Below are 16,543 nucleotides of genomic sequence, written 5' to 3' on the forward strand. Positions count from 1 at the left end.
TTCCAAAGTTGATTATTCCAAAATACCTGGGTTGATCATGTTAAATGAGTCATATCATCCGGGCTTAAGTGCTAAGATTGTAGCGTGCAATGCATATATTGTAGACAGAAATGAGATATTATTTATAATAAACATGGTGAAACAATAAACACATATAACATTAAAATCATGACTGAATACACCGGCAGCACGGACAATGACCTCATTCAGATAATTTTGCACAATTAAAATAAAAGATGACACAGAGGATATCATGTAAGTGTAAAAAACAAACAAAAATAACGACTTTATTCAACTATTCATTTCCTTTCATATTTCCTTTCGTCAAGTCGTTATTTTTGTTTGTTTTTTGCGCACAAAAAGTATTCTCGTCGCCATAGAGCGATAGAGCCACTGTAGTCACTTGGACTATTTTAACGATGTCTTTAACTTTTCTGGGCCATCAAGTTTCGATCCCTTAGAAGCCTATGGAGGAGTGATCCAGCTCTCAGATTTAATCAAAAATATCTTAATTTGTGTTCCGAAGATGAACGAAAGTCTTATGGGGTTGGAACAACATGAGGGTGAGTAATTACTGACAGAATTTTCATTTTGGGGTGAACTATCCCTTTAAGAGAGAGTGGGCAGGGATTTATATGATGTCGAACTGTGAATGCAGATACGATGGCTAGATTGCGTTTTACATTACACTGAGATCCGATCACAACCTCAACTATCTCTGGACCAGGACACACTGATCCAATAAAATTCCGATCAGAAACGCGCTTGCGCTTGTCTTTTCAATGTGTATGTGGACAACATCCGGATACAGGTCGCATCATCGCATGTTAATGCCAAGTGTAAACGCAGTCTAAGACACAGCAGTACGGATGGTACATATACACGGGCAAATAAACACAGAGGGCTCTGTTAACAGACAGATCTTCAGATATGAGTGTTCTTCTATTAAAATCAATCAACGATTTGTGATTTCTGTCATATTTTCCTATTTTCCATATTTTCCCTTGCTCATGTTTTTTTGTGGTGCTTTGTAGTTAAGCATTGTAAATTACAACACTATAATCACCAAAAAAACATAATAAAGGTTTATCAAAATATCAAAGTTAATTTTAATATTTTTATTTCAGTTTTATTTTATGTTTTATTAGTTATACAACATCTGTCAGTCCAAAATGCCATAAAGCAGCATATTTTTATATGAGAATCAGCACTCGCTAGTCACAGCCGCACCACATCAATAATGAAGTTTATAAAACCTGATAAGTGTAACCAGTCCCCGCCTCGTGTTTAATACCTATAAGCTTCATGCTCATGGCTTTTTGTTGTACTTTGTTGTAAAACACTTTATATTACACCACTGTAATCACCAAAAACAAGGTTAGGTTTATTTCAAAATATCATTTTTATAGGTAATTTCTAAAATATCATAGTTAATCCAAAATATTATTATTATTTTATTTGTATATTTATTTTTATATATTATGATTTTATTTTATATTGTATCATTTTTATTTTATTTTATTTTTTGAAAAGTTCAAACGTTAAAGCCTTGAAGGCTCAAGACCATCTTTCGTTGCTGAAGAATGTATCAGAGTAGAAACTCTGCTATTCCTGATTTACCGCAACTCATTTGCACATCCACTTCATCTCCAGCTGTCTCATCTATGAACAGAACTGTTATCCGCACTGGCATTCTCCTCCATTATTTTAACAATCTGAAGCCCTCAAGTCTCCAGTGTCTCTCAATACATCTTTAATCTCTCTCAGTACCTCTGACTATGAAGATCAACAACACTCAGTCCGTCTAAGGGGAGCTTGTTAGCTTTTCACAGGGTTTTAGTCCAAAGACTGCTTCACTTCACTACTTCCCGGTGTATTGCAGCGAGCTCTTGAGCAGGCAAACTCAAGCAGGCTTCCAGTACTTCTGCTTTCTGTGAGTGGAAAGATTTGAGGTTCTGATCTGGTTTGATATTGATTATGAAGAGATATGGCTGCCGTCCATTCATCCAGGGGGATGCTGCACATTGGTGGTGGTTGAGGAGATTCCCCCAGTTCTATGTGAAGCGCTTTGAGTGCAGAGAAAAGCGCTATATAAATGTAATGAATTATTATTATATTATTATTATGTTGTCTTTGCAGGAGAGCAGAGTCCAAATGTATCGCTCATGCAGAGGATGTCAGACATGTTGTCACGCTGGTTCGAAGAGGCCAGCGAGGCCCAGAGCAGCAGAGCACGTCCTCAAACTCGACCCAGAGGTATAACAGGTCAGGTCCACAATGCATTGAACTCTATGGAGACAATTTCAACTTTGATCTATTTGTTAATTAACATCATCCATTGAATGGTGCGTTGAATCATGCGTCACAGGAAAGGGTGTATTTAAGTCTGTAATTAAATGTCCTCTACTTAAAAAGTTAAGCTCGAGGTTTAATGATTTGGTTTCAGGTACAGCAGCTCGACCAGAAGGGACGTTTGCGACCTCGGAGACGCACACTCAGGCACAGGAGCCTGCTGTGGTGTCGGCTGAAAGAGTGATGGAGGTGGAGATGCCTGCCACTGATGCTGTACTCGCACCTGCTGCTCCTACTGCACCTGCAGAGCCTCTCCCCAAGTCTGTCTCCTCCTCTTCCTCCTCAGGCTCCTCCTCCACGGTGACAGCTCCTCCCCCATCTAGCTCCTCCTCCATGGAGAGCGGTGCATCCTCCTCTCTCCTCTCCTCCCCAGACAGAGAGCAGAAGAGCCAGGGTGAGGTTACGCCCACTCCCTCGGCCACACCCACTCCTTCAGCCACTCCCACCCCATCTAGAGAGGCAGCTTTATCTGGTAAGATGACACAATTGACCAAACAGTCACGTTTCTTTTAGATTGCATTTACATGTTATGAGACAATGAGCATGTTTACATGCACATAATTTGCCATTTAAATGACTTATTATGGTTTTATTCAGTTATATTTACATTCTCTACAGCTATTAAAATATTCATATATACATATTAATCAGCAAGCATACACTATGCCATTCAAAAGTTTGGTGTCAGTAAGATTTTCTATTGAAAAGTGACATTAAAAACATTTATAATGTTACAAAAGATGTCTATTTCAATTAAATGCTGTTCTTTTGAACTTTCTATCAATGGAATTCTGAAAAAATGTATCATGGTTTCCACAAAAAGAATAAAAACAGAACAACATATTAAAATAATTATTTGTGATCACAATAATTCTGTTTTACTGTATTTTTGGTCATATAAATGCAGCCTTGGTGAGAATGAGACCTCTTTCAAAAACACTTAAAACATTTACAGACCCCAAACTTTTAAACTATTGTATATTAACATAAAATAATTTCTTTTAATGTTTTGGGGAGGACAAAACACAAGTGTTTCTTCGATGGTTTGGTTGTTTTCCCCATGCAGCTCCCTAAATTACTTTAGACATTGGCACAATCAGAATTTTCTTGTGCATGTAAATGCAGTCATTGTATCTCTGCTCCATAAATATGATGTGGTTATTATGAACTTTCTAATCAAATTCATCTCATTCAGTTTTTATAATGGGTCCATTTATCAGCTTTCAATCATCCAACTCTATGTGCAACTCGAAGGCCTTTGTGTTTACCGATTTATTGTCCTCAGGTGGGGTTTCTTTCTTGAACATTGAGTGCCGTTAGGGCCGTCATCAACAATCCCACAAACAGAAGCAGGATGAAACATGTAGATATCATTTGACTTATTTTATTTATGGAATGATAAATCCTTCCTATTAGCTCATGGTGTCATTGCAGGCATTTTTATGTGTGCGTTTCCGTTAGAACATGAGTTTAAAGCACTTTTTTTTTTAGCGGCGGGTGATGAAACCCTGCAGTCATTTCTGTCATCACTCAGCCTACAGCTTCAATCTTTAATTTGCACTTTTACCCATCATTCCTCCTTATCTATGATTTGCCTCTCTTCTTTCCCCCATTCACCTCAATTTTCCCATCCTGCCCTTCTCTCTCCCTCTGACCCCACATTGTCAGAATATGGTCCTCACCGGCTGCCGGTAAGTTTAGTGTGTAGACGTTTGCAGAGACTGCTTCTCTTGAACGACCCCCCTGGACAGGGCAGACGCACAATCCCTTCTATACCCGTGACCTCCAGCCCAGGGAGCTCAGCCCACCCGGCTGCTGCTGCTGCTGCTGCTTCTGACACAGGCCCTCCTGCAGGTTACCATCCCCTCATAGCCCGCATCCCCGCTCTCCTTTAACCTCCTGACCCCTCTGGCTGCCTGTCTCATGGCTGTCCTGATTTGCTGCTGCACCTCTGGCTATCAAGTGTGTTCCTCTTCCTCTGCCACACTGACGCGCACACATCTAACTTCTGCTCATTCACACTTACATTCATCTGTTTCAAAACCTAGTGACATCTTAAAGCATCACAGATGCAAACCCGATGCAAAAGCTGCCCCTTCATTTTTGATTTTGATTTTGATTTGTAAGACATTTTTATTGTAATGTTACATAATCTAGTGTTCAAAAGTTTGGGTTTGATTGGATATTTTTGGCTTAGCAAGGCTGCACAAATTTAGTAAAAACTATAATTTTGTGAAATATTTTTGCAATTTTCTATTTCAATATATTTTAATATTACATATGTATTCCTGTGATGGCAAAGCTGAATTTTCAGCAGCAGTTACTCCAGTCTTCAGTGTCACATGATCCTTCAGAAATCATTCAAATATGCTGATTTGCTGCTCAAGAAACATTTATTATTAATATTTTTTTCAGGATTCCTCGATGAATAGAAAGTTTAAATAAACAGCATGTATTTGAAATAGAAATCTTTTGTGACATTATAAATGGTTATTTTTTTGTTGACATTTTTGATCAATTTAATGCATCTTTGCTGAATATTAGCAGCACTTGTGTGGATGGTAGACAGTGAGGTAATTTACTACATTTTGGCGCAGAGGTCAGATGTCAAACATATGTGTATGGCATATGTTGATTAATTCATTTGGAATGCAACCACACAAATATATATATAGAGTTGGTTGGTGCTGTTTGGCATTTTTCCCCCTCCAATTTAAACTTTCAACACTGATACACATTTCTCTTGTTCTTTTCAAACCTTCTCTTGTTCTTCTGCCTTTTGTAGAAAAATATGAAATGGTTAGAGCCAGAGGCAAACTGAACATATTTGTTTTCTTTGAAGCCAGGCACTTCAGGAATAGTTCATTTGATTTGATAGCCCTAGTATGCGACTATGCGCTATGTATTTTGGAGCATAAAGTATTAGCTTAACAACATCCTGACATCACATCATTCACAAACCTATAACAAAAATGAATGACTTCTGGTTGCTTTGTAGCTGCAAGTCACTGTCAGTGTGAACGTAGGTCTGGCATCTGAATAAACTTTTCTGTCACTGTCACCCTCAACCCCTGAACTACGGATTGTTGTATGACTTATTCTGCTTGGAAGTGAATACTGGCTGTGCATCAGTTTGTTCTTTATAAACTGTGCTCCTTTATTTGCTGACTTCCTGAATGTTTTTTTAGGAACAGCCTACCCAATCTTTAACCCTTGGCTTTGTGTCTTTAACTCAGAATGAAGGCTCTTAGACTCATCTTTACAGAGTTTGTGGCTTTTGAGTTTGCGGTGGGAAGGTTTTTTATCCTACCTGTGCTGCAGTGTGTTTCCTGAGGATTTAGGGCTGCACTTTTATGTTTGTACCGGCTCTTTTGTTGTTTCAGTTTTTCAGTACGTCTTATTTTTGTTTCAGATTCTCCCTCATCTGTGGTAAACAAACAGCTCGGATCCATGACTCTGGATGAGGAGCGGGGTGCGTCCTTTCCTCTTTTTCCTTCCCTTTTCCTGATTTTCTTTCACTCCCTTGCGCCTGAGCTCTGTGCTTCTGTGATTGGAGTGTTCTTTGTCCTCAGTCATCTTAAGAAGACTCTTTCAGTGAACAGAGAAACTTCAGAAAGATACAGAGGCTTTCTGTGAAGCATCATCAGTTAACGGACATATACGCTTAAGTCAATAATTCTCAAAATTGTACCACTTTTTCTCCCCTTCTTTGGGGCCAAGTTCATATAAACCTCATCTTTCAAATAATTTCTTGTAGACAGGCACACATGATTATTTTTTGTTTCTCATTCTTTAGTTAATGAGTTCACCCTCCGTGAGACTGTTGTGGGCTTGCAACATCAGAATTTATCTTAAAGGAGTCGTATCACGAGAATTGTATTTTTGTGCTATAGAAACATTCTGGAAATTCCAGAATTCCAGAACTTCCTTCCCAGTTCAAAATAGTATTTATTGAAACTAAGAAAAAATGACAATTTCATATTAACAATATTAACAAATGACTTTCCACATTTACACTACCATTCAAAAGTTTGGAGTCGATAAGATTTTTTAAAATGTTTTTGAAAAGTCCCTTATGGTCCCCCTATCACCAAAGTTGCATTTATTTGATTAAAATTACTGTAAAAACATCAATATTGTGAAATACTATTACAATTTAAAATAACTTTTTTCTGTTTGAATATATTTTAAAACGTATTTTGAAACGTTTTCAGTGTCACATGATCCTTCAGAAATCATTCTAATAATTCTGATTTGGTGCTCAAGAAACATTATTATTATCAATGTTGAAAACAGTTGTGCAGCTTAATGTTTTTGTGGAAACCAGAATTCTTTGATGAATAGAAAGTTCAAAAGAACAGCATTTATTTGAAATATATATCTTTTGTAACATTATAAATGTATTTACTGTCACTTTTGATCAATTTAATATATCCTTGCTGAATAAAAGTGTTAATTTCTTTTAAAAACACACACACACACACACACACACACATATATATATATATATATATATATATATATATATATATATACACACACAAACTTTGAAACGGTAGTGTACATGTCAACAACCCCCATGCAATGGTGCAGGCCTGTTGGTGAAGTAATAAGGAGGGAGATAAGACAAATACTGTGCAGACTTTCAGTTTTTGCATTTTTTGTTGATGTTTTTCAATTATAATATTTTAAAAGTTTGTTTATGGTCCATTTATAAATGAAAAAACTAAATTAATAAAACGATTTTTTTTTATGATTCCTTTAAAATATTCTTGCTATTCTGCTTTGGAATGTGGAATGTTTCCTAGGAACTGTGGAAACACAGATTTTGGAAATAGTTCCTCTTTATGGCAGTCCTCTTTACTCCATACAGGTGTCTGCACATATTCCCCTTCAGAACAAGCTGTTCAAAGAAAGCTTAAACTCCTTTTATTACTTTCACTTTCTTTGTACTAAATCTCTTTGCTTTGAGTTAACTGCTTACAGTTGTTGAACTTTAACAAACTCTAATCTAATTCTTTAGAGCATGAAGTCTATGTATGCAGCTCACTTTCCCACCACATATATTGTTTATATCTGTACTACAGTTTTGCAGCAAAGACAATTCCTTTTTTATTTCATTTTTTGAGACTATGCTAGGCACTAGGGTTGCCACGATACAAAGCAAAATGAAAGTGCTGTTACAATCCTTTTTTTAAAACAATAAACATTCATGTAAATATTAACAAATAAAAAAAAAGCTAATATTTCTTAATGAAATCTGAGCACCTAAAGCTGCCACGTGTGTGTACTGAATTGAGGTGTTTCTCTATTATTATTATTATTATTATTTTAGTATCAACTTTGTACCACCGTAGCGGTACTTTTCACAACTGTACTAGGCACGACAATCACAAGAAAATATTTCAGAACAGCAGCATCATTAGCTGTAATTATGACGAATGTAATGTTCCTAAGGAAAGCACGCTTTCTGAAAGTTTAGTTTTACATCCCTCGTGTTTCCTCTGTCTTCTTTCCAGGAGGTGCAGAAGCAGCAGGACATGTAATCGGTGATCAGAGTGCAAGTATCAGTGAAGCTTCCCGAGAGACTACAGAAACCGTGCCATCTACATCAGCGCCCCCACTTGGCACTAGCATCACTCCTCCAGGGCCTGGCCGGACGGGCACGGCAGAACCGGTCCTTAGTCTGCACTACAGCACTGAAGGCACCACCACTAGCACCATCAAACTAGACTTCACCGATGAGTGGTGAGTGGCCAGAGAATCAGCCTTGACCACTGCACACAAATCACTCACACAAGGCTCGCTGGCAAATGCCTAGTTTGCACATGGTAGCCGATGTATGATCTATGTATACCGGCCGCCATATCTCGAATAAAAAAAATAGTGTACCAAAAATAATGCCAAGATATGTCTTTCTGTTGCGTTGTTCAAACAGCAAAGATACTGTGTGCAAATTGTGCGATCCGATTCACAAGCAAAAAATTACTCTGAGGAACTGGTTCTTTAATGAATCACTCATAAAAGCTCACAAATTCATAATATATTACTTTGAATCAGTCTGATAAATCCTTCACTGAGTCTGCAAGAGTGGTTACTGAATCAACATGTGACTCATCTACTGAAGCACAAGTCGTTACATTGTATACATTTGTATCTTTTCTTGCATTCTCTGAGAATTGAACGAGTGTTTTTATTGTTAACTAAAATTAAAACTAATAAAAACAGTTTTTTGATATAAAGGGTTAGGCTGAAATAAATAAAACGGAAATATTAGATGAAAACCCTAAAAAAAGGGAAAAAAAAGAAAAATAAACAATGTCTTGGCATAAGTGAAATAAAATAGGTTGATTTGCTAAAACTAAAAAGAAAAATAGATTAGAATAAAATAAAATATAAATATTGTTATTGTTAATTTAAACTATTAAAGATGTTTTTTGTTAATTTAAATATATCTGAAATAAAATAAAACACATTTTAGATGAAAACAATGAAACTTGAAATAAGTTTAAAGTATTAAAATGACTAAAACTGAAATAAATTAAATTAAAGATAAAAAGAAATATAAAATAATAACTAATAGAAATTTAAAAAGCATATTACAAAATTACTCAAAATTCAAATGAAAAATATAGGAATCTAATTCAAAAAGTTAATTAATACTATAGAATATTAATAATACCTGGACACTTAAGTTTTCTCAAGCCAGCCCGACGTCAAAAATATGCATATAAAACGAGTGTGTCATTTTTAAGAATAGCTTTTTGTAAGAAACAGATGACTAACTTTTGTCGGCATCTGTGTACAGGAGCAGCCCAGCGTCCAGTGCCAAGGGCAGCTGTGGAGGACACAAGCCTGTGGAGAGCCAGCCCATGGGACAAACCTCAGTGCAGAGTGAGTCAACAACCACATGCCCATTGCTACAGAAGTTGTGTAGGATGTGTAGCTTATTTCTGTGGGTTATCTTAACTTTACTTAACCAGGGTCAAGCCCACCCTCAGAGAATCAACCCACACCCGATGGGGCGCAAACTGCTGATAGTGGCAATGAAAAGCCCTCCATCAGCTCTCAAAACAGCACGCCACCGGCGGCACCACTAGAGGGCCTGTCTACTGAAGACACAGCTCATCCCAGCGCACCCCGTCCCTCGGAGGAGCTCCAGGCTGCTGGTTCGGAGGACTGCAGGAGGAGCGAGACCGCAGGAACGGGCGGTCAGGGTTCGACTCAACCCTCTCGAAATAATCAGGACTCTGATGACAGTGACGACGACCCTATCCTTATCCCTTCTGCCAGGTACAGAGGAGGTCAGGGACAGAGGTATGGACTCTCGTCATGTCAAGATGTATAATGATGCAAATCCTCACGATGTGTAGGCAAATGTTATGACAGACGGGAAGTCCCATAAAATATGAGCATGTTTGTGTTAAACAGTGTTTATCTTTTGGTAGTAAAATTCTACTCTTCTCATTAGATTTAATTTCAGAGGATCAGCTGTAGGTGATAGGATGATAAGGTACTGTGATGTTTCAAAGACAGCCACTAATATTATCTAATTGCAAGGAGTGCTGATTTTATTTACTTTTCATTAACCTGACATTTATATTGTGTGGCTGTGTAAAATGTTATTCACTATATAATGTATGTGATGTCCTATTAACTTTATTTCTGCCTGAGACTGTACAAAATGTGTGAGCAATGACCCTTTGGTTAGTTACTAACCTAGCAAATTAATTTCATGCATGAATTTACAAGTTACCTTGTGTATAATTGTTTGGAGTTCAAAAACTGTATTCAGATTTCCACAAAAACTAGCAAAAAATTATACCAAGGCTTCATTTATTTGATCAAAAACACTGATATTGTGAAATATTATTCAAATTTAAAATGATTGTTTTAGATTGTTTTAAAATGTAATTTATTCCTGTGATGGCAAAGCTGAATTTTCACCATCCATTACTCCAGTCTTCAGTGTCACATGATCCTTCAAAAATATATTTTTTTATATGCTGAGTGAGTGGTTGCTCAAGAAACATTTCTTATTGTTGAAAGCAGCTGTGCTGCAAGTTCAGTGGTAGTGTATGTTTTCCACAGTTTCTATGCTTTCACGGCTCTCTACAAAAAAGTTGATTTAACTCCAAAACTGTTTTCTTAAAGGAGACATTAACCAAAATACAAAGTCACACTGTATATCAATTGAAAACACATTTGTAGTAAGTGAAATATCAACTAAACAATTCTTAATATTAACATACACATAGAAGTTAATACTGTTATTATTATTATTAGATCATGATATGGGTGGATGATAAAACAGGCCGTAGTCTTGCATCAAACGACATATTTGAGCTATTTCTAGTGACCAGGACATAGAGAAAACACTTGAGGACCGATCCAGAACCACCCACAACACCCTAGCATCGTGTCGAGTTTTGCACGGTCATGCGACACTTATATTTTCTGCAGAAAATGTAGAAATCAATTCAGATAAAATATTGTCTGTCTAGTTCAATGCTGTAAGATGTATCGAAACTGTTTAAGCTTGTGAAAATTTGACCATCCTGGACTAATATTGCATTGAGATGCTGAGTTGTAGTGTGTTTTAAAGTTTTTGTGCATTTCATGAGCAATATTCTGTGCCCCATTTTTATAGACGCTCCGCCGCGGCCCGCATCCAGGAGCTGTTCCGCAGGAGAAAAGAAAGACGTGAGATGGAGGAGAGTGAGACTCAGAACATTAGGAGACCCTCTGTCAAGATGATGTATAAGGGCCACCGCAACTCCAGGACCATGGTACGCTGACATTATATTAGAGTCTGTCCACAGTCTGATGCATATTGAACACAAAAAGCAACTTGCTTTTACTTCATTTTTAGTATTAGTACATAAACAATCATGTTTTGTAAAAAAAACATTCACAGACATTTGGCTTTATTGACCTGGCTGTGCATGTAGATCAAGGAGTCGTGTTTCTGGGGGAATAACTTTGTGATGAGCGGCTCGGATTGTGGCCACATCTTCATCTGGGACAGACACACAGGAGAGCACCTGATGCTGCTGGAGGCCGACAACCATGTGGTCAACTGCCTGCAGCCTCACCCTTTTGACCCCAGTGAGCAAAAAAAACACACCTAAGATTGAGGAAGCATTAAAGGCTTTATTTTAGATGATTTGGATCTCATAATTTGTTTTGTTTTTTGCAGTTCTTGCTTCATCTGGAATTGACTATGACATTAAGCTGTGGTCGCCTTTAGAACAGTCACCGTCATTTAACAGAGTCCTTGCTGATGAGGTATGGACAATGTTTTCTGTTTGAATAAAGTTATGTTTTGATCCTTCAGACTTTAAAAATGTGTATTTAAAGTGCATGCAGTAACAGGCCTGTGGTTTGCTTTGAGAAGTACCGGTAATTAAAATCCCCACTAGAGGGCACCAGAGCTCTTAGCACTGTGGTTGTCTAAGGAACTGTATCTGATTTACAGGCAGGCAAATCTATCAAATGGAGGCTTTTAAAGGCAGTTTTATTTGTATATATCTGCCAATGCCTATAACTATAGGAGGAAAGTGACCGTTTATATAAATGTACATATGGATTTAATTCTGTTTCTGTGCTGTAGGTGATTGCTCGTAATGAGTTAATGCTGGAAGAGACGAGAAACACCATCACCGTCCCTGCTTCCTTCATGCTCCGAATGCTGGCATCATTAAATCACATCAGAACAGGTGAACTTCTTCCTGTTCCTTTTTGAATATCTTTTGATTTGATCCGACACATTCACATATATTCATGTAGCAGATTTGTAGTGAGGTCTAAAAGCCTTAAACCACATTGAAAATTCGGGGGGAATAAATCAAAATATGTTAATGACCAAAAATTCGCAAGACATATTTATGATTCTGCACTATTTCTAGGTGTCTAATCAAAAATGTACACTACAGTTCAAGAGTTCGGAGATGGTAGAATTTTAAAATGTTTTTGAAAAAGAAGTCTCTTATGCTCACCTAGGCTGCATTTAATTGATCAAAAATACAGTAAAACATTGTGAAATATTACAATTTAAAGTAACTATTTCTATTTTAATTTATTTTAAAATGTAATTTATTCCTGTGATGGCAAAGATACATTTTCAGCATCATTACTCCAGTCTTTTTTTCTATCAATGTAAAAGTCTTTACTTACACTTTTGATCAATTTAATGCATCAAAAAATATTACTGACCTCAAACTTTTGAATGGTATTGTATATTTTTCACACTGATCATGCGATTTCCAGCTTCCATTGAAGCCTAAGATGCTCTTTGAATCATTCTCATATCAAGCTGGAAAACATAATCATCAACTTTTTTACACAAACCTGTGGAGTTCATGCAGCTTGAGTTCTGCTGTATTAAAGCAAAAGCACTCCAAATACTAAGAATTTTTGTCTAATTATCTTTTAAAAGAAGTCTTATTTATCAATGATTTTTACACCTACAGTGTTTGTCAGTGGATATTTGTACTACCATTTGGTTTTACCACCTTGAACGGGTGTCTAACTGACTGATCTTTCTTCCTCAGACCGTGTGGAGGGTGACCGTTCAGAAGGCTCTGGACAAGAGAACGAGGATGAACAGTAGCCCTCCTGATAAAAGTGAATGGTTTTTTGCTACAGTGCACTTGAGCATTTGAGATTTGTACAAGTTACAAAATAGAGTATTTCCTTATTAGTTCGGTTTTTGGCATTGTTATTTTTTAATGAGACTTTTCTAACTTATTACTCTATATGAGAGTAAACTGCGTCTGGGGAGTTCATGCAAATAAGATATGTAAGAAATCAAAAGACGGGACTAGACGGCTGGTGCTTGAGAGTATTTAAGTGCAATATTAATTTGTTAAATCAAACGGTTGAGCTTTGAACGGTGTTAAGTGTGAAATCTCATTGTAGCCTCAAATGAAGAACTCAGATGTTTGTATACCATGAATTATGCATGTCAAACATGAGTTTGCTGAAAACATGTTCTCCTAGTCTCTAACAATGTTGTGTATAAAAATGGCTCTTTTTTTTTGTCATTACTAAATCTTGCGTTGCACAGACATCTTCTGCCTAACCCCAATTACAGGTACTACTTGCAATATTTCATTATCCAAAACAGGCACTCTACATTGTTACACTGCGGAATGTTTATGAAAGTTTATTAAAATGAGAACCATTTTTGACTCGGTCTATACATACAACCCACTGCTGTTTAGCCAAATGGTTCTAGCATTAGTTAGCAGGTCGTGTTTCTCTCTCTCTCCTAACAGCACAGATGGCCTTTTGTTGTGGCAGCTGTTGGCTTGAGCATTCTGCTAAGTGACTAGCGATCATTGGGAGAAGCAAAGATGAAAAATCCTGCGTGCCATTCTATGCTAACCTCATTCAGCACTGTTAACTTGGAATGCAAGCCATCTTTTTAAATGTTTGTCTACAGATTTTCAGATTAAGTTCCAGTTCCTTTTCAAACAATGTACCAGAGGATAGTTTAAATATGAAGTGTTATGATTTTGAACAAAACATGACTGAAAGCTTCATAAAGAATTTAATAACACAGTGCCACCTATTTATATTGGTATATGCAGTTGTGGTCAGAATTATTGGAACCCTTGGTAAATATGATCAAAGATGGCTTTACAAATAAATTTGTATTATAAAAAAAATTCAAAAATCTAACCTTTCATTGAAGTAAAATAAATGAAAGTGGTGGGAAAATCACATTATGAAAAGAAAACAGCCACAAATATTGGCACCCCTACAATTTTTATGAGTAGAATATCTCTGAAGCATATTCCCATTTATATTTAAGGAACATGAAATTGTCTAACTATGACTTCGTTTCACAGGAGTATGAGGAAACACAAAGGCCAAATTCCCTTAATCATCCATCACAATGAGTAAAACCAAAGAATTTAGTTCTGATGTGCAGCAAAAGATTGTTGAGCTTCACAAAATAGAAAGTGGCTGTAATAAAATAGCTAAAGCATTGAAAATTCCCATTTCCACCATCAGGGCAATAATTAAGAAGTTCCATACGAAATATTACGAATCTGCTTGGAAGAGTACGTGTGTCTATATTTTCTTCATGCACAGACTTTGAGTGGCCAAAGACTCTCCAAGGATCACAGATGGAGAATAGCAGAGATTAAGTTAAGTCTTGGGGTCAGAAAGTGCTTAAAAAAAATCAAACAACTCCTACATCACCACATGTTGTTTGGGAGGGTTCAAGAAAAAATCCTTCTCACTCAAAATAAGCTCCAGCATATTCAGTTGTCAGACTCGGGACTGGATTCTATGGTCAGATGAAACTAAAAGAAGAGCTTTTTGGAAGCAAACCCACCAGATAGGTTTGGTGCAAACAGTGATAATAAGTACCCCATGTCCATGGTTAAATACACTCACCGGCCACTTTATTAGGTACCCCATGCTAGTAACGGGTTGGACCCCCTTTTGCCTTCAGAACTGCCTCAATTCTTCGTGGCATAGATTCAACAAGGTGCTGGAAGCATTCCTCAGGGAGTTTGGTCCATATTGACATGATGGCATCACACAGTTGCCGCAGATTTGTCGGCTGCACATCCATGATGCGAATCTCCCGTTCCACCACATCCCAAAGATGCTCTATTGGGTTGAGATCTGGTGACTGTGGAGGCCATTTTAGTACAGTGAACTCATTGTCATGTTCAAGAAACCAATTTGAAATGATTAGAGCTTTGTGACATGGTAGAAGTAGCCATCAGAGGATGGGTACATGGTGGCCATAAAGGGATGGACATGGTCAGAAACAATGCTCAGGTAGGCCGTGGCATTTAAACGATGCCCAATTGGCACTAAGGGGCCTAAAGTGTGCCAGGAAAACATCCCCCACACCATTACACCACCACCACCAGCCTGCACAGTGGTAACAAGGCATGATGGTTCCATGTTCTCATTCTGTTTACGCCAAATTCTGACTCTAACATCTGAATGTCTCAACAGAAATCGAGACTCATCAGACCAGGCAACATTTTTCCAGTCTTCAACTGTTCAATTTTGGTGAGCTCTTGCAAATTGTAGCCTCTTTTTCCTATTTGTAGTGGAGATGAGTGGTACCCGGTGGAGTCTTCTGCTGTTGTTGCCCATCCGCCTCAAGGTTGTGCGTGTTGTGGCTTCACAAATGCTTTGCTGCATACCTCGGTTGTAACGAGTGGTTATTTCAGTCACTGTTGCCCTTCTTTCAGCTCGAACCAGTCTGGCCATTCTCCTCTGACCTCTGGCATCAACAAGGCATTTCCGCCCACAGAACTGCCGCTCACTGGATGTTTTTTCTTTTTCGGACCATTCTCTGTAAACCCTAGAGATGGTTGTGCGTGAAAATCCCAGTAGATTAGCAGTTTCTGAAATACTCAGACCAGCCCTTCTGGCACCAACAATCATGCCACGTTCAAAGTCACTCAAATCACCTTTCTTCCCCATACTGATGCTCGGTTTGAACTGCAGGAGATTGTCTTGACCATGTCTACATGCCTAAATGCACTGAGTTGCCGCCATGTGATTGGCTGCTTAGAAATTAAGTGTTAACGAGCAGTTGGACAGGTGTACCTAATAAAGTGGCCGGTGAGTGTATATACCGCTGGATCTTTAATGTTGTTGGCCTATTTTTTTTGCTGGACGTCCTGTACATCTTGTTTAGATGCATGGTTTCATGGATTCTATCAAATACCAACAGATTAAAAAAAATCAAAACCTGACTGCCTCTGCTAGAAATCTTATAATGGGCCGTGGTTGGATCTTCCATTAGACAATGATCCAAAACAAACATCAAAATCAACACAAAATATTTGTCACTGAACACAAAATGTTTCTGCCATGGTCATCCCAGTCCCTGAATTGAACCCTATAGAAAATGAGTGGGGTGAACTGAAGAAAAGCACCAACATGGATCTGGGAATCTGAAGGATCTGGAGAGATTCTGTATGGAGGAATGGTCTCTGATCTCTTGTTAGGTGTTCTCCAAACTCATCAGGCATTATAGGAGAAAACTCAGAGCTGTTATATTTGCAAAAAGCATTCAATAAAAGAGTGACAAATTATTGCCAACGTGTTTTGGAGAAAAGCATTTATTTCATGTTATTTTACCCACACTTAATTCTTTTACTTCAATGAAAGGTTAGATTGTCAAATTTTTTGAACGAAACATCAA

General features: G+C 37.6%; 1 protein-coding gene across 10 annotated transcripts in view; it reads left to right on the forward strand.

The window, feature by feature from the left end:
• The window catches only part of dcaf6 (ddb1 and cul4 associated factor 6), a 28,545-nt gene extending 15,165 nt beyond the window's left edge, over positions 1–13,380 (forward strand). The window contains exons 9-21 of one of the 10 annotated variants that reach the window (XM_056232876.1): positions 2,140–2,256; positions 2,447–2,824; positions 4,021–4,206; positions 5,765–5,824; positions 7,872–8,100; positions 9,161–9,246; positions 9,336–9,669; positions 9,824–9,865; positions 11,003–11,141; positions 11,304–11,460; positions 11,552–11,640; positions 11,966–12,071; positions 12,906–13,380. In XM_056232876.1, coding sequence (XP_056088851.1) covers positions 2,140–2,256; positions 2,447–2,824; positions 4,021–4,206; positions 5,765–5,824; positions 7,872–8,100; positions 9,161–9,246; positions 9,336–9,669; positions 9,824–9,865; positions 11,003–11,141; positions 11,304–11,460; positions 11,552–11,640; positions 11,966–12,071; positions 12,906–12,964 — 1,982 coding nt within the window. In that variant the 3' untranslated portion in view covers positions 12,965–13,380. Of the gene's footprint in view, positions 1–2,139; positions 2,266–2,446; positions 2,825–4,020; positions 4,207–5,764; positions 5,825–7,871; positions 8,101–9,160; positions 9,247–9,335; positions 9,670–9,823; positions 9,866–11,002; positions 11,142–11,303; positions 11,461–11,551; positions 11,641–11,965; positions 12,072–12,905 lie in introns of all 10 variants that reach the window. The other 9 variants (XM_056232875.1, XM_056232879.1, XM_056232878.1 and 6 more) reach the window with 9 other exon arrangements.
• Positions 13,381–16,543: the final 3,163 nt, after the last annotated feature.

The sequence above is a fragment of the Rhinichthys klamathensis genome, unplaced genomic scaffold (assembly GCF_029890125.1).
Source record: "Rhinichthys klamathensis goyatoka isolate OS25496 unplaced genomic scaffold, OSU_Roscu_1.1 h1tg000358l_1, whole genome shotgun sequence".
NCBI lineage: Eukaryota > Metazoa > Chordata > Actinopteri > Cypriniformes > Leuciscidae > Rhinichthys > Rhinichthys klamathensis.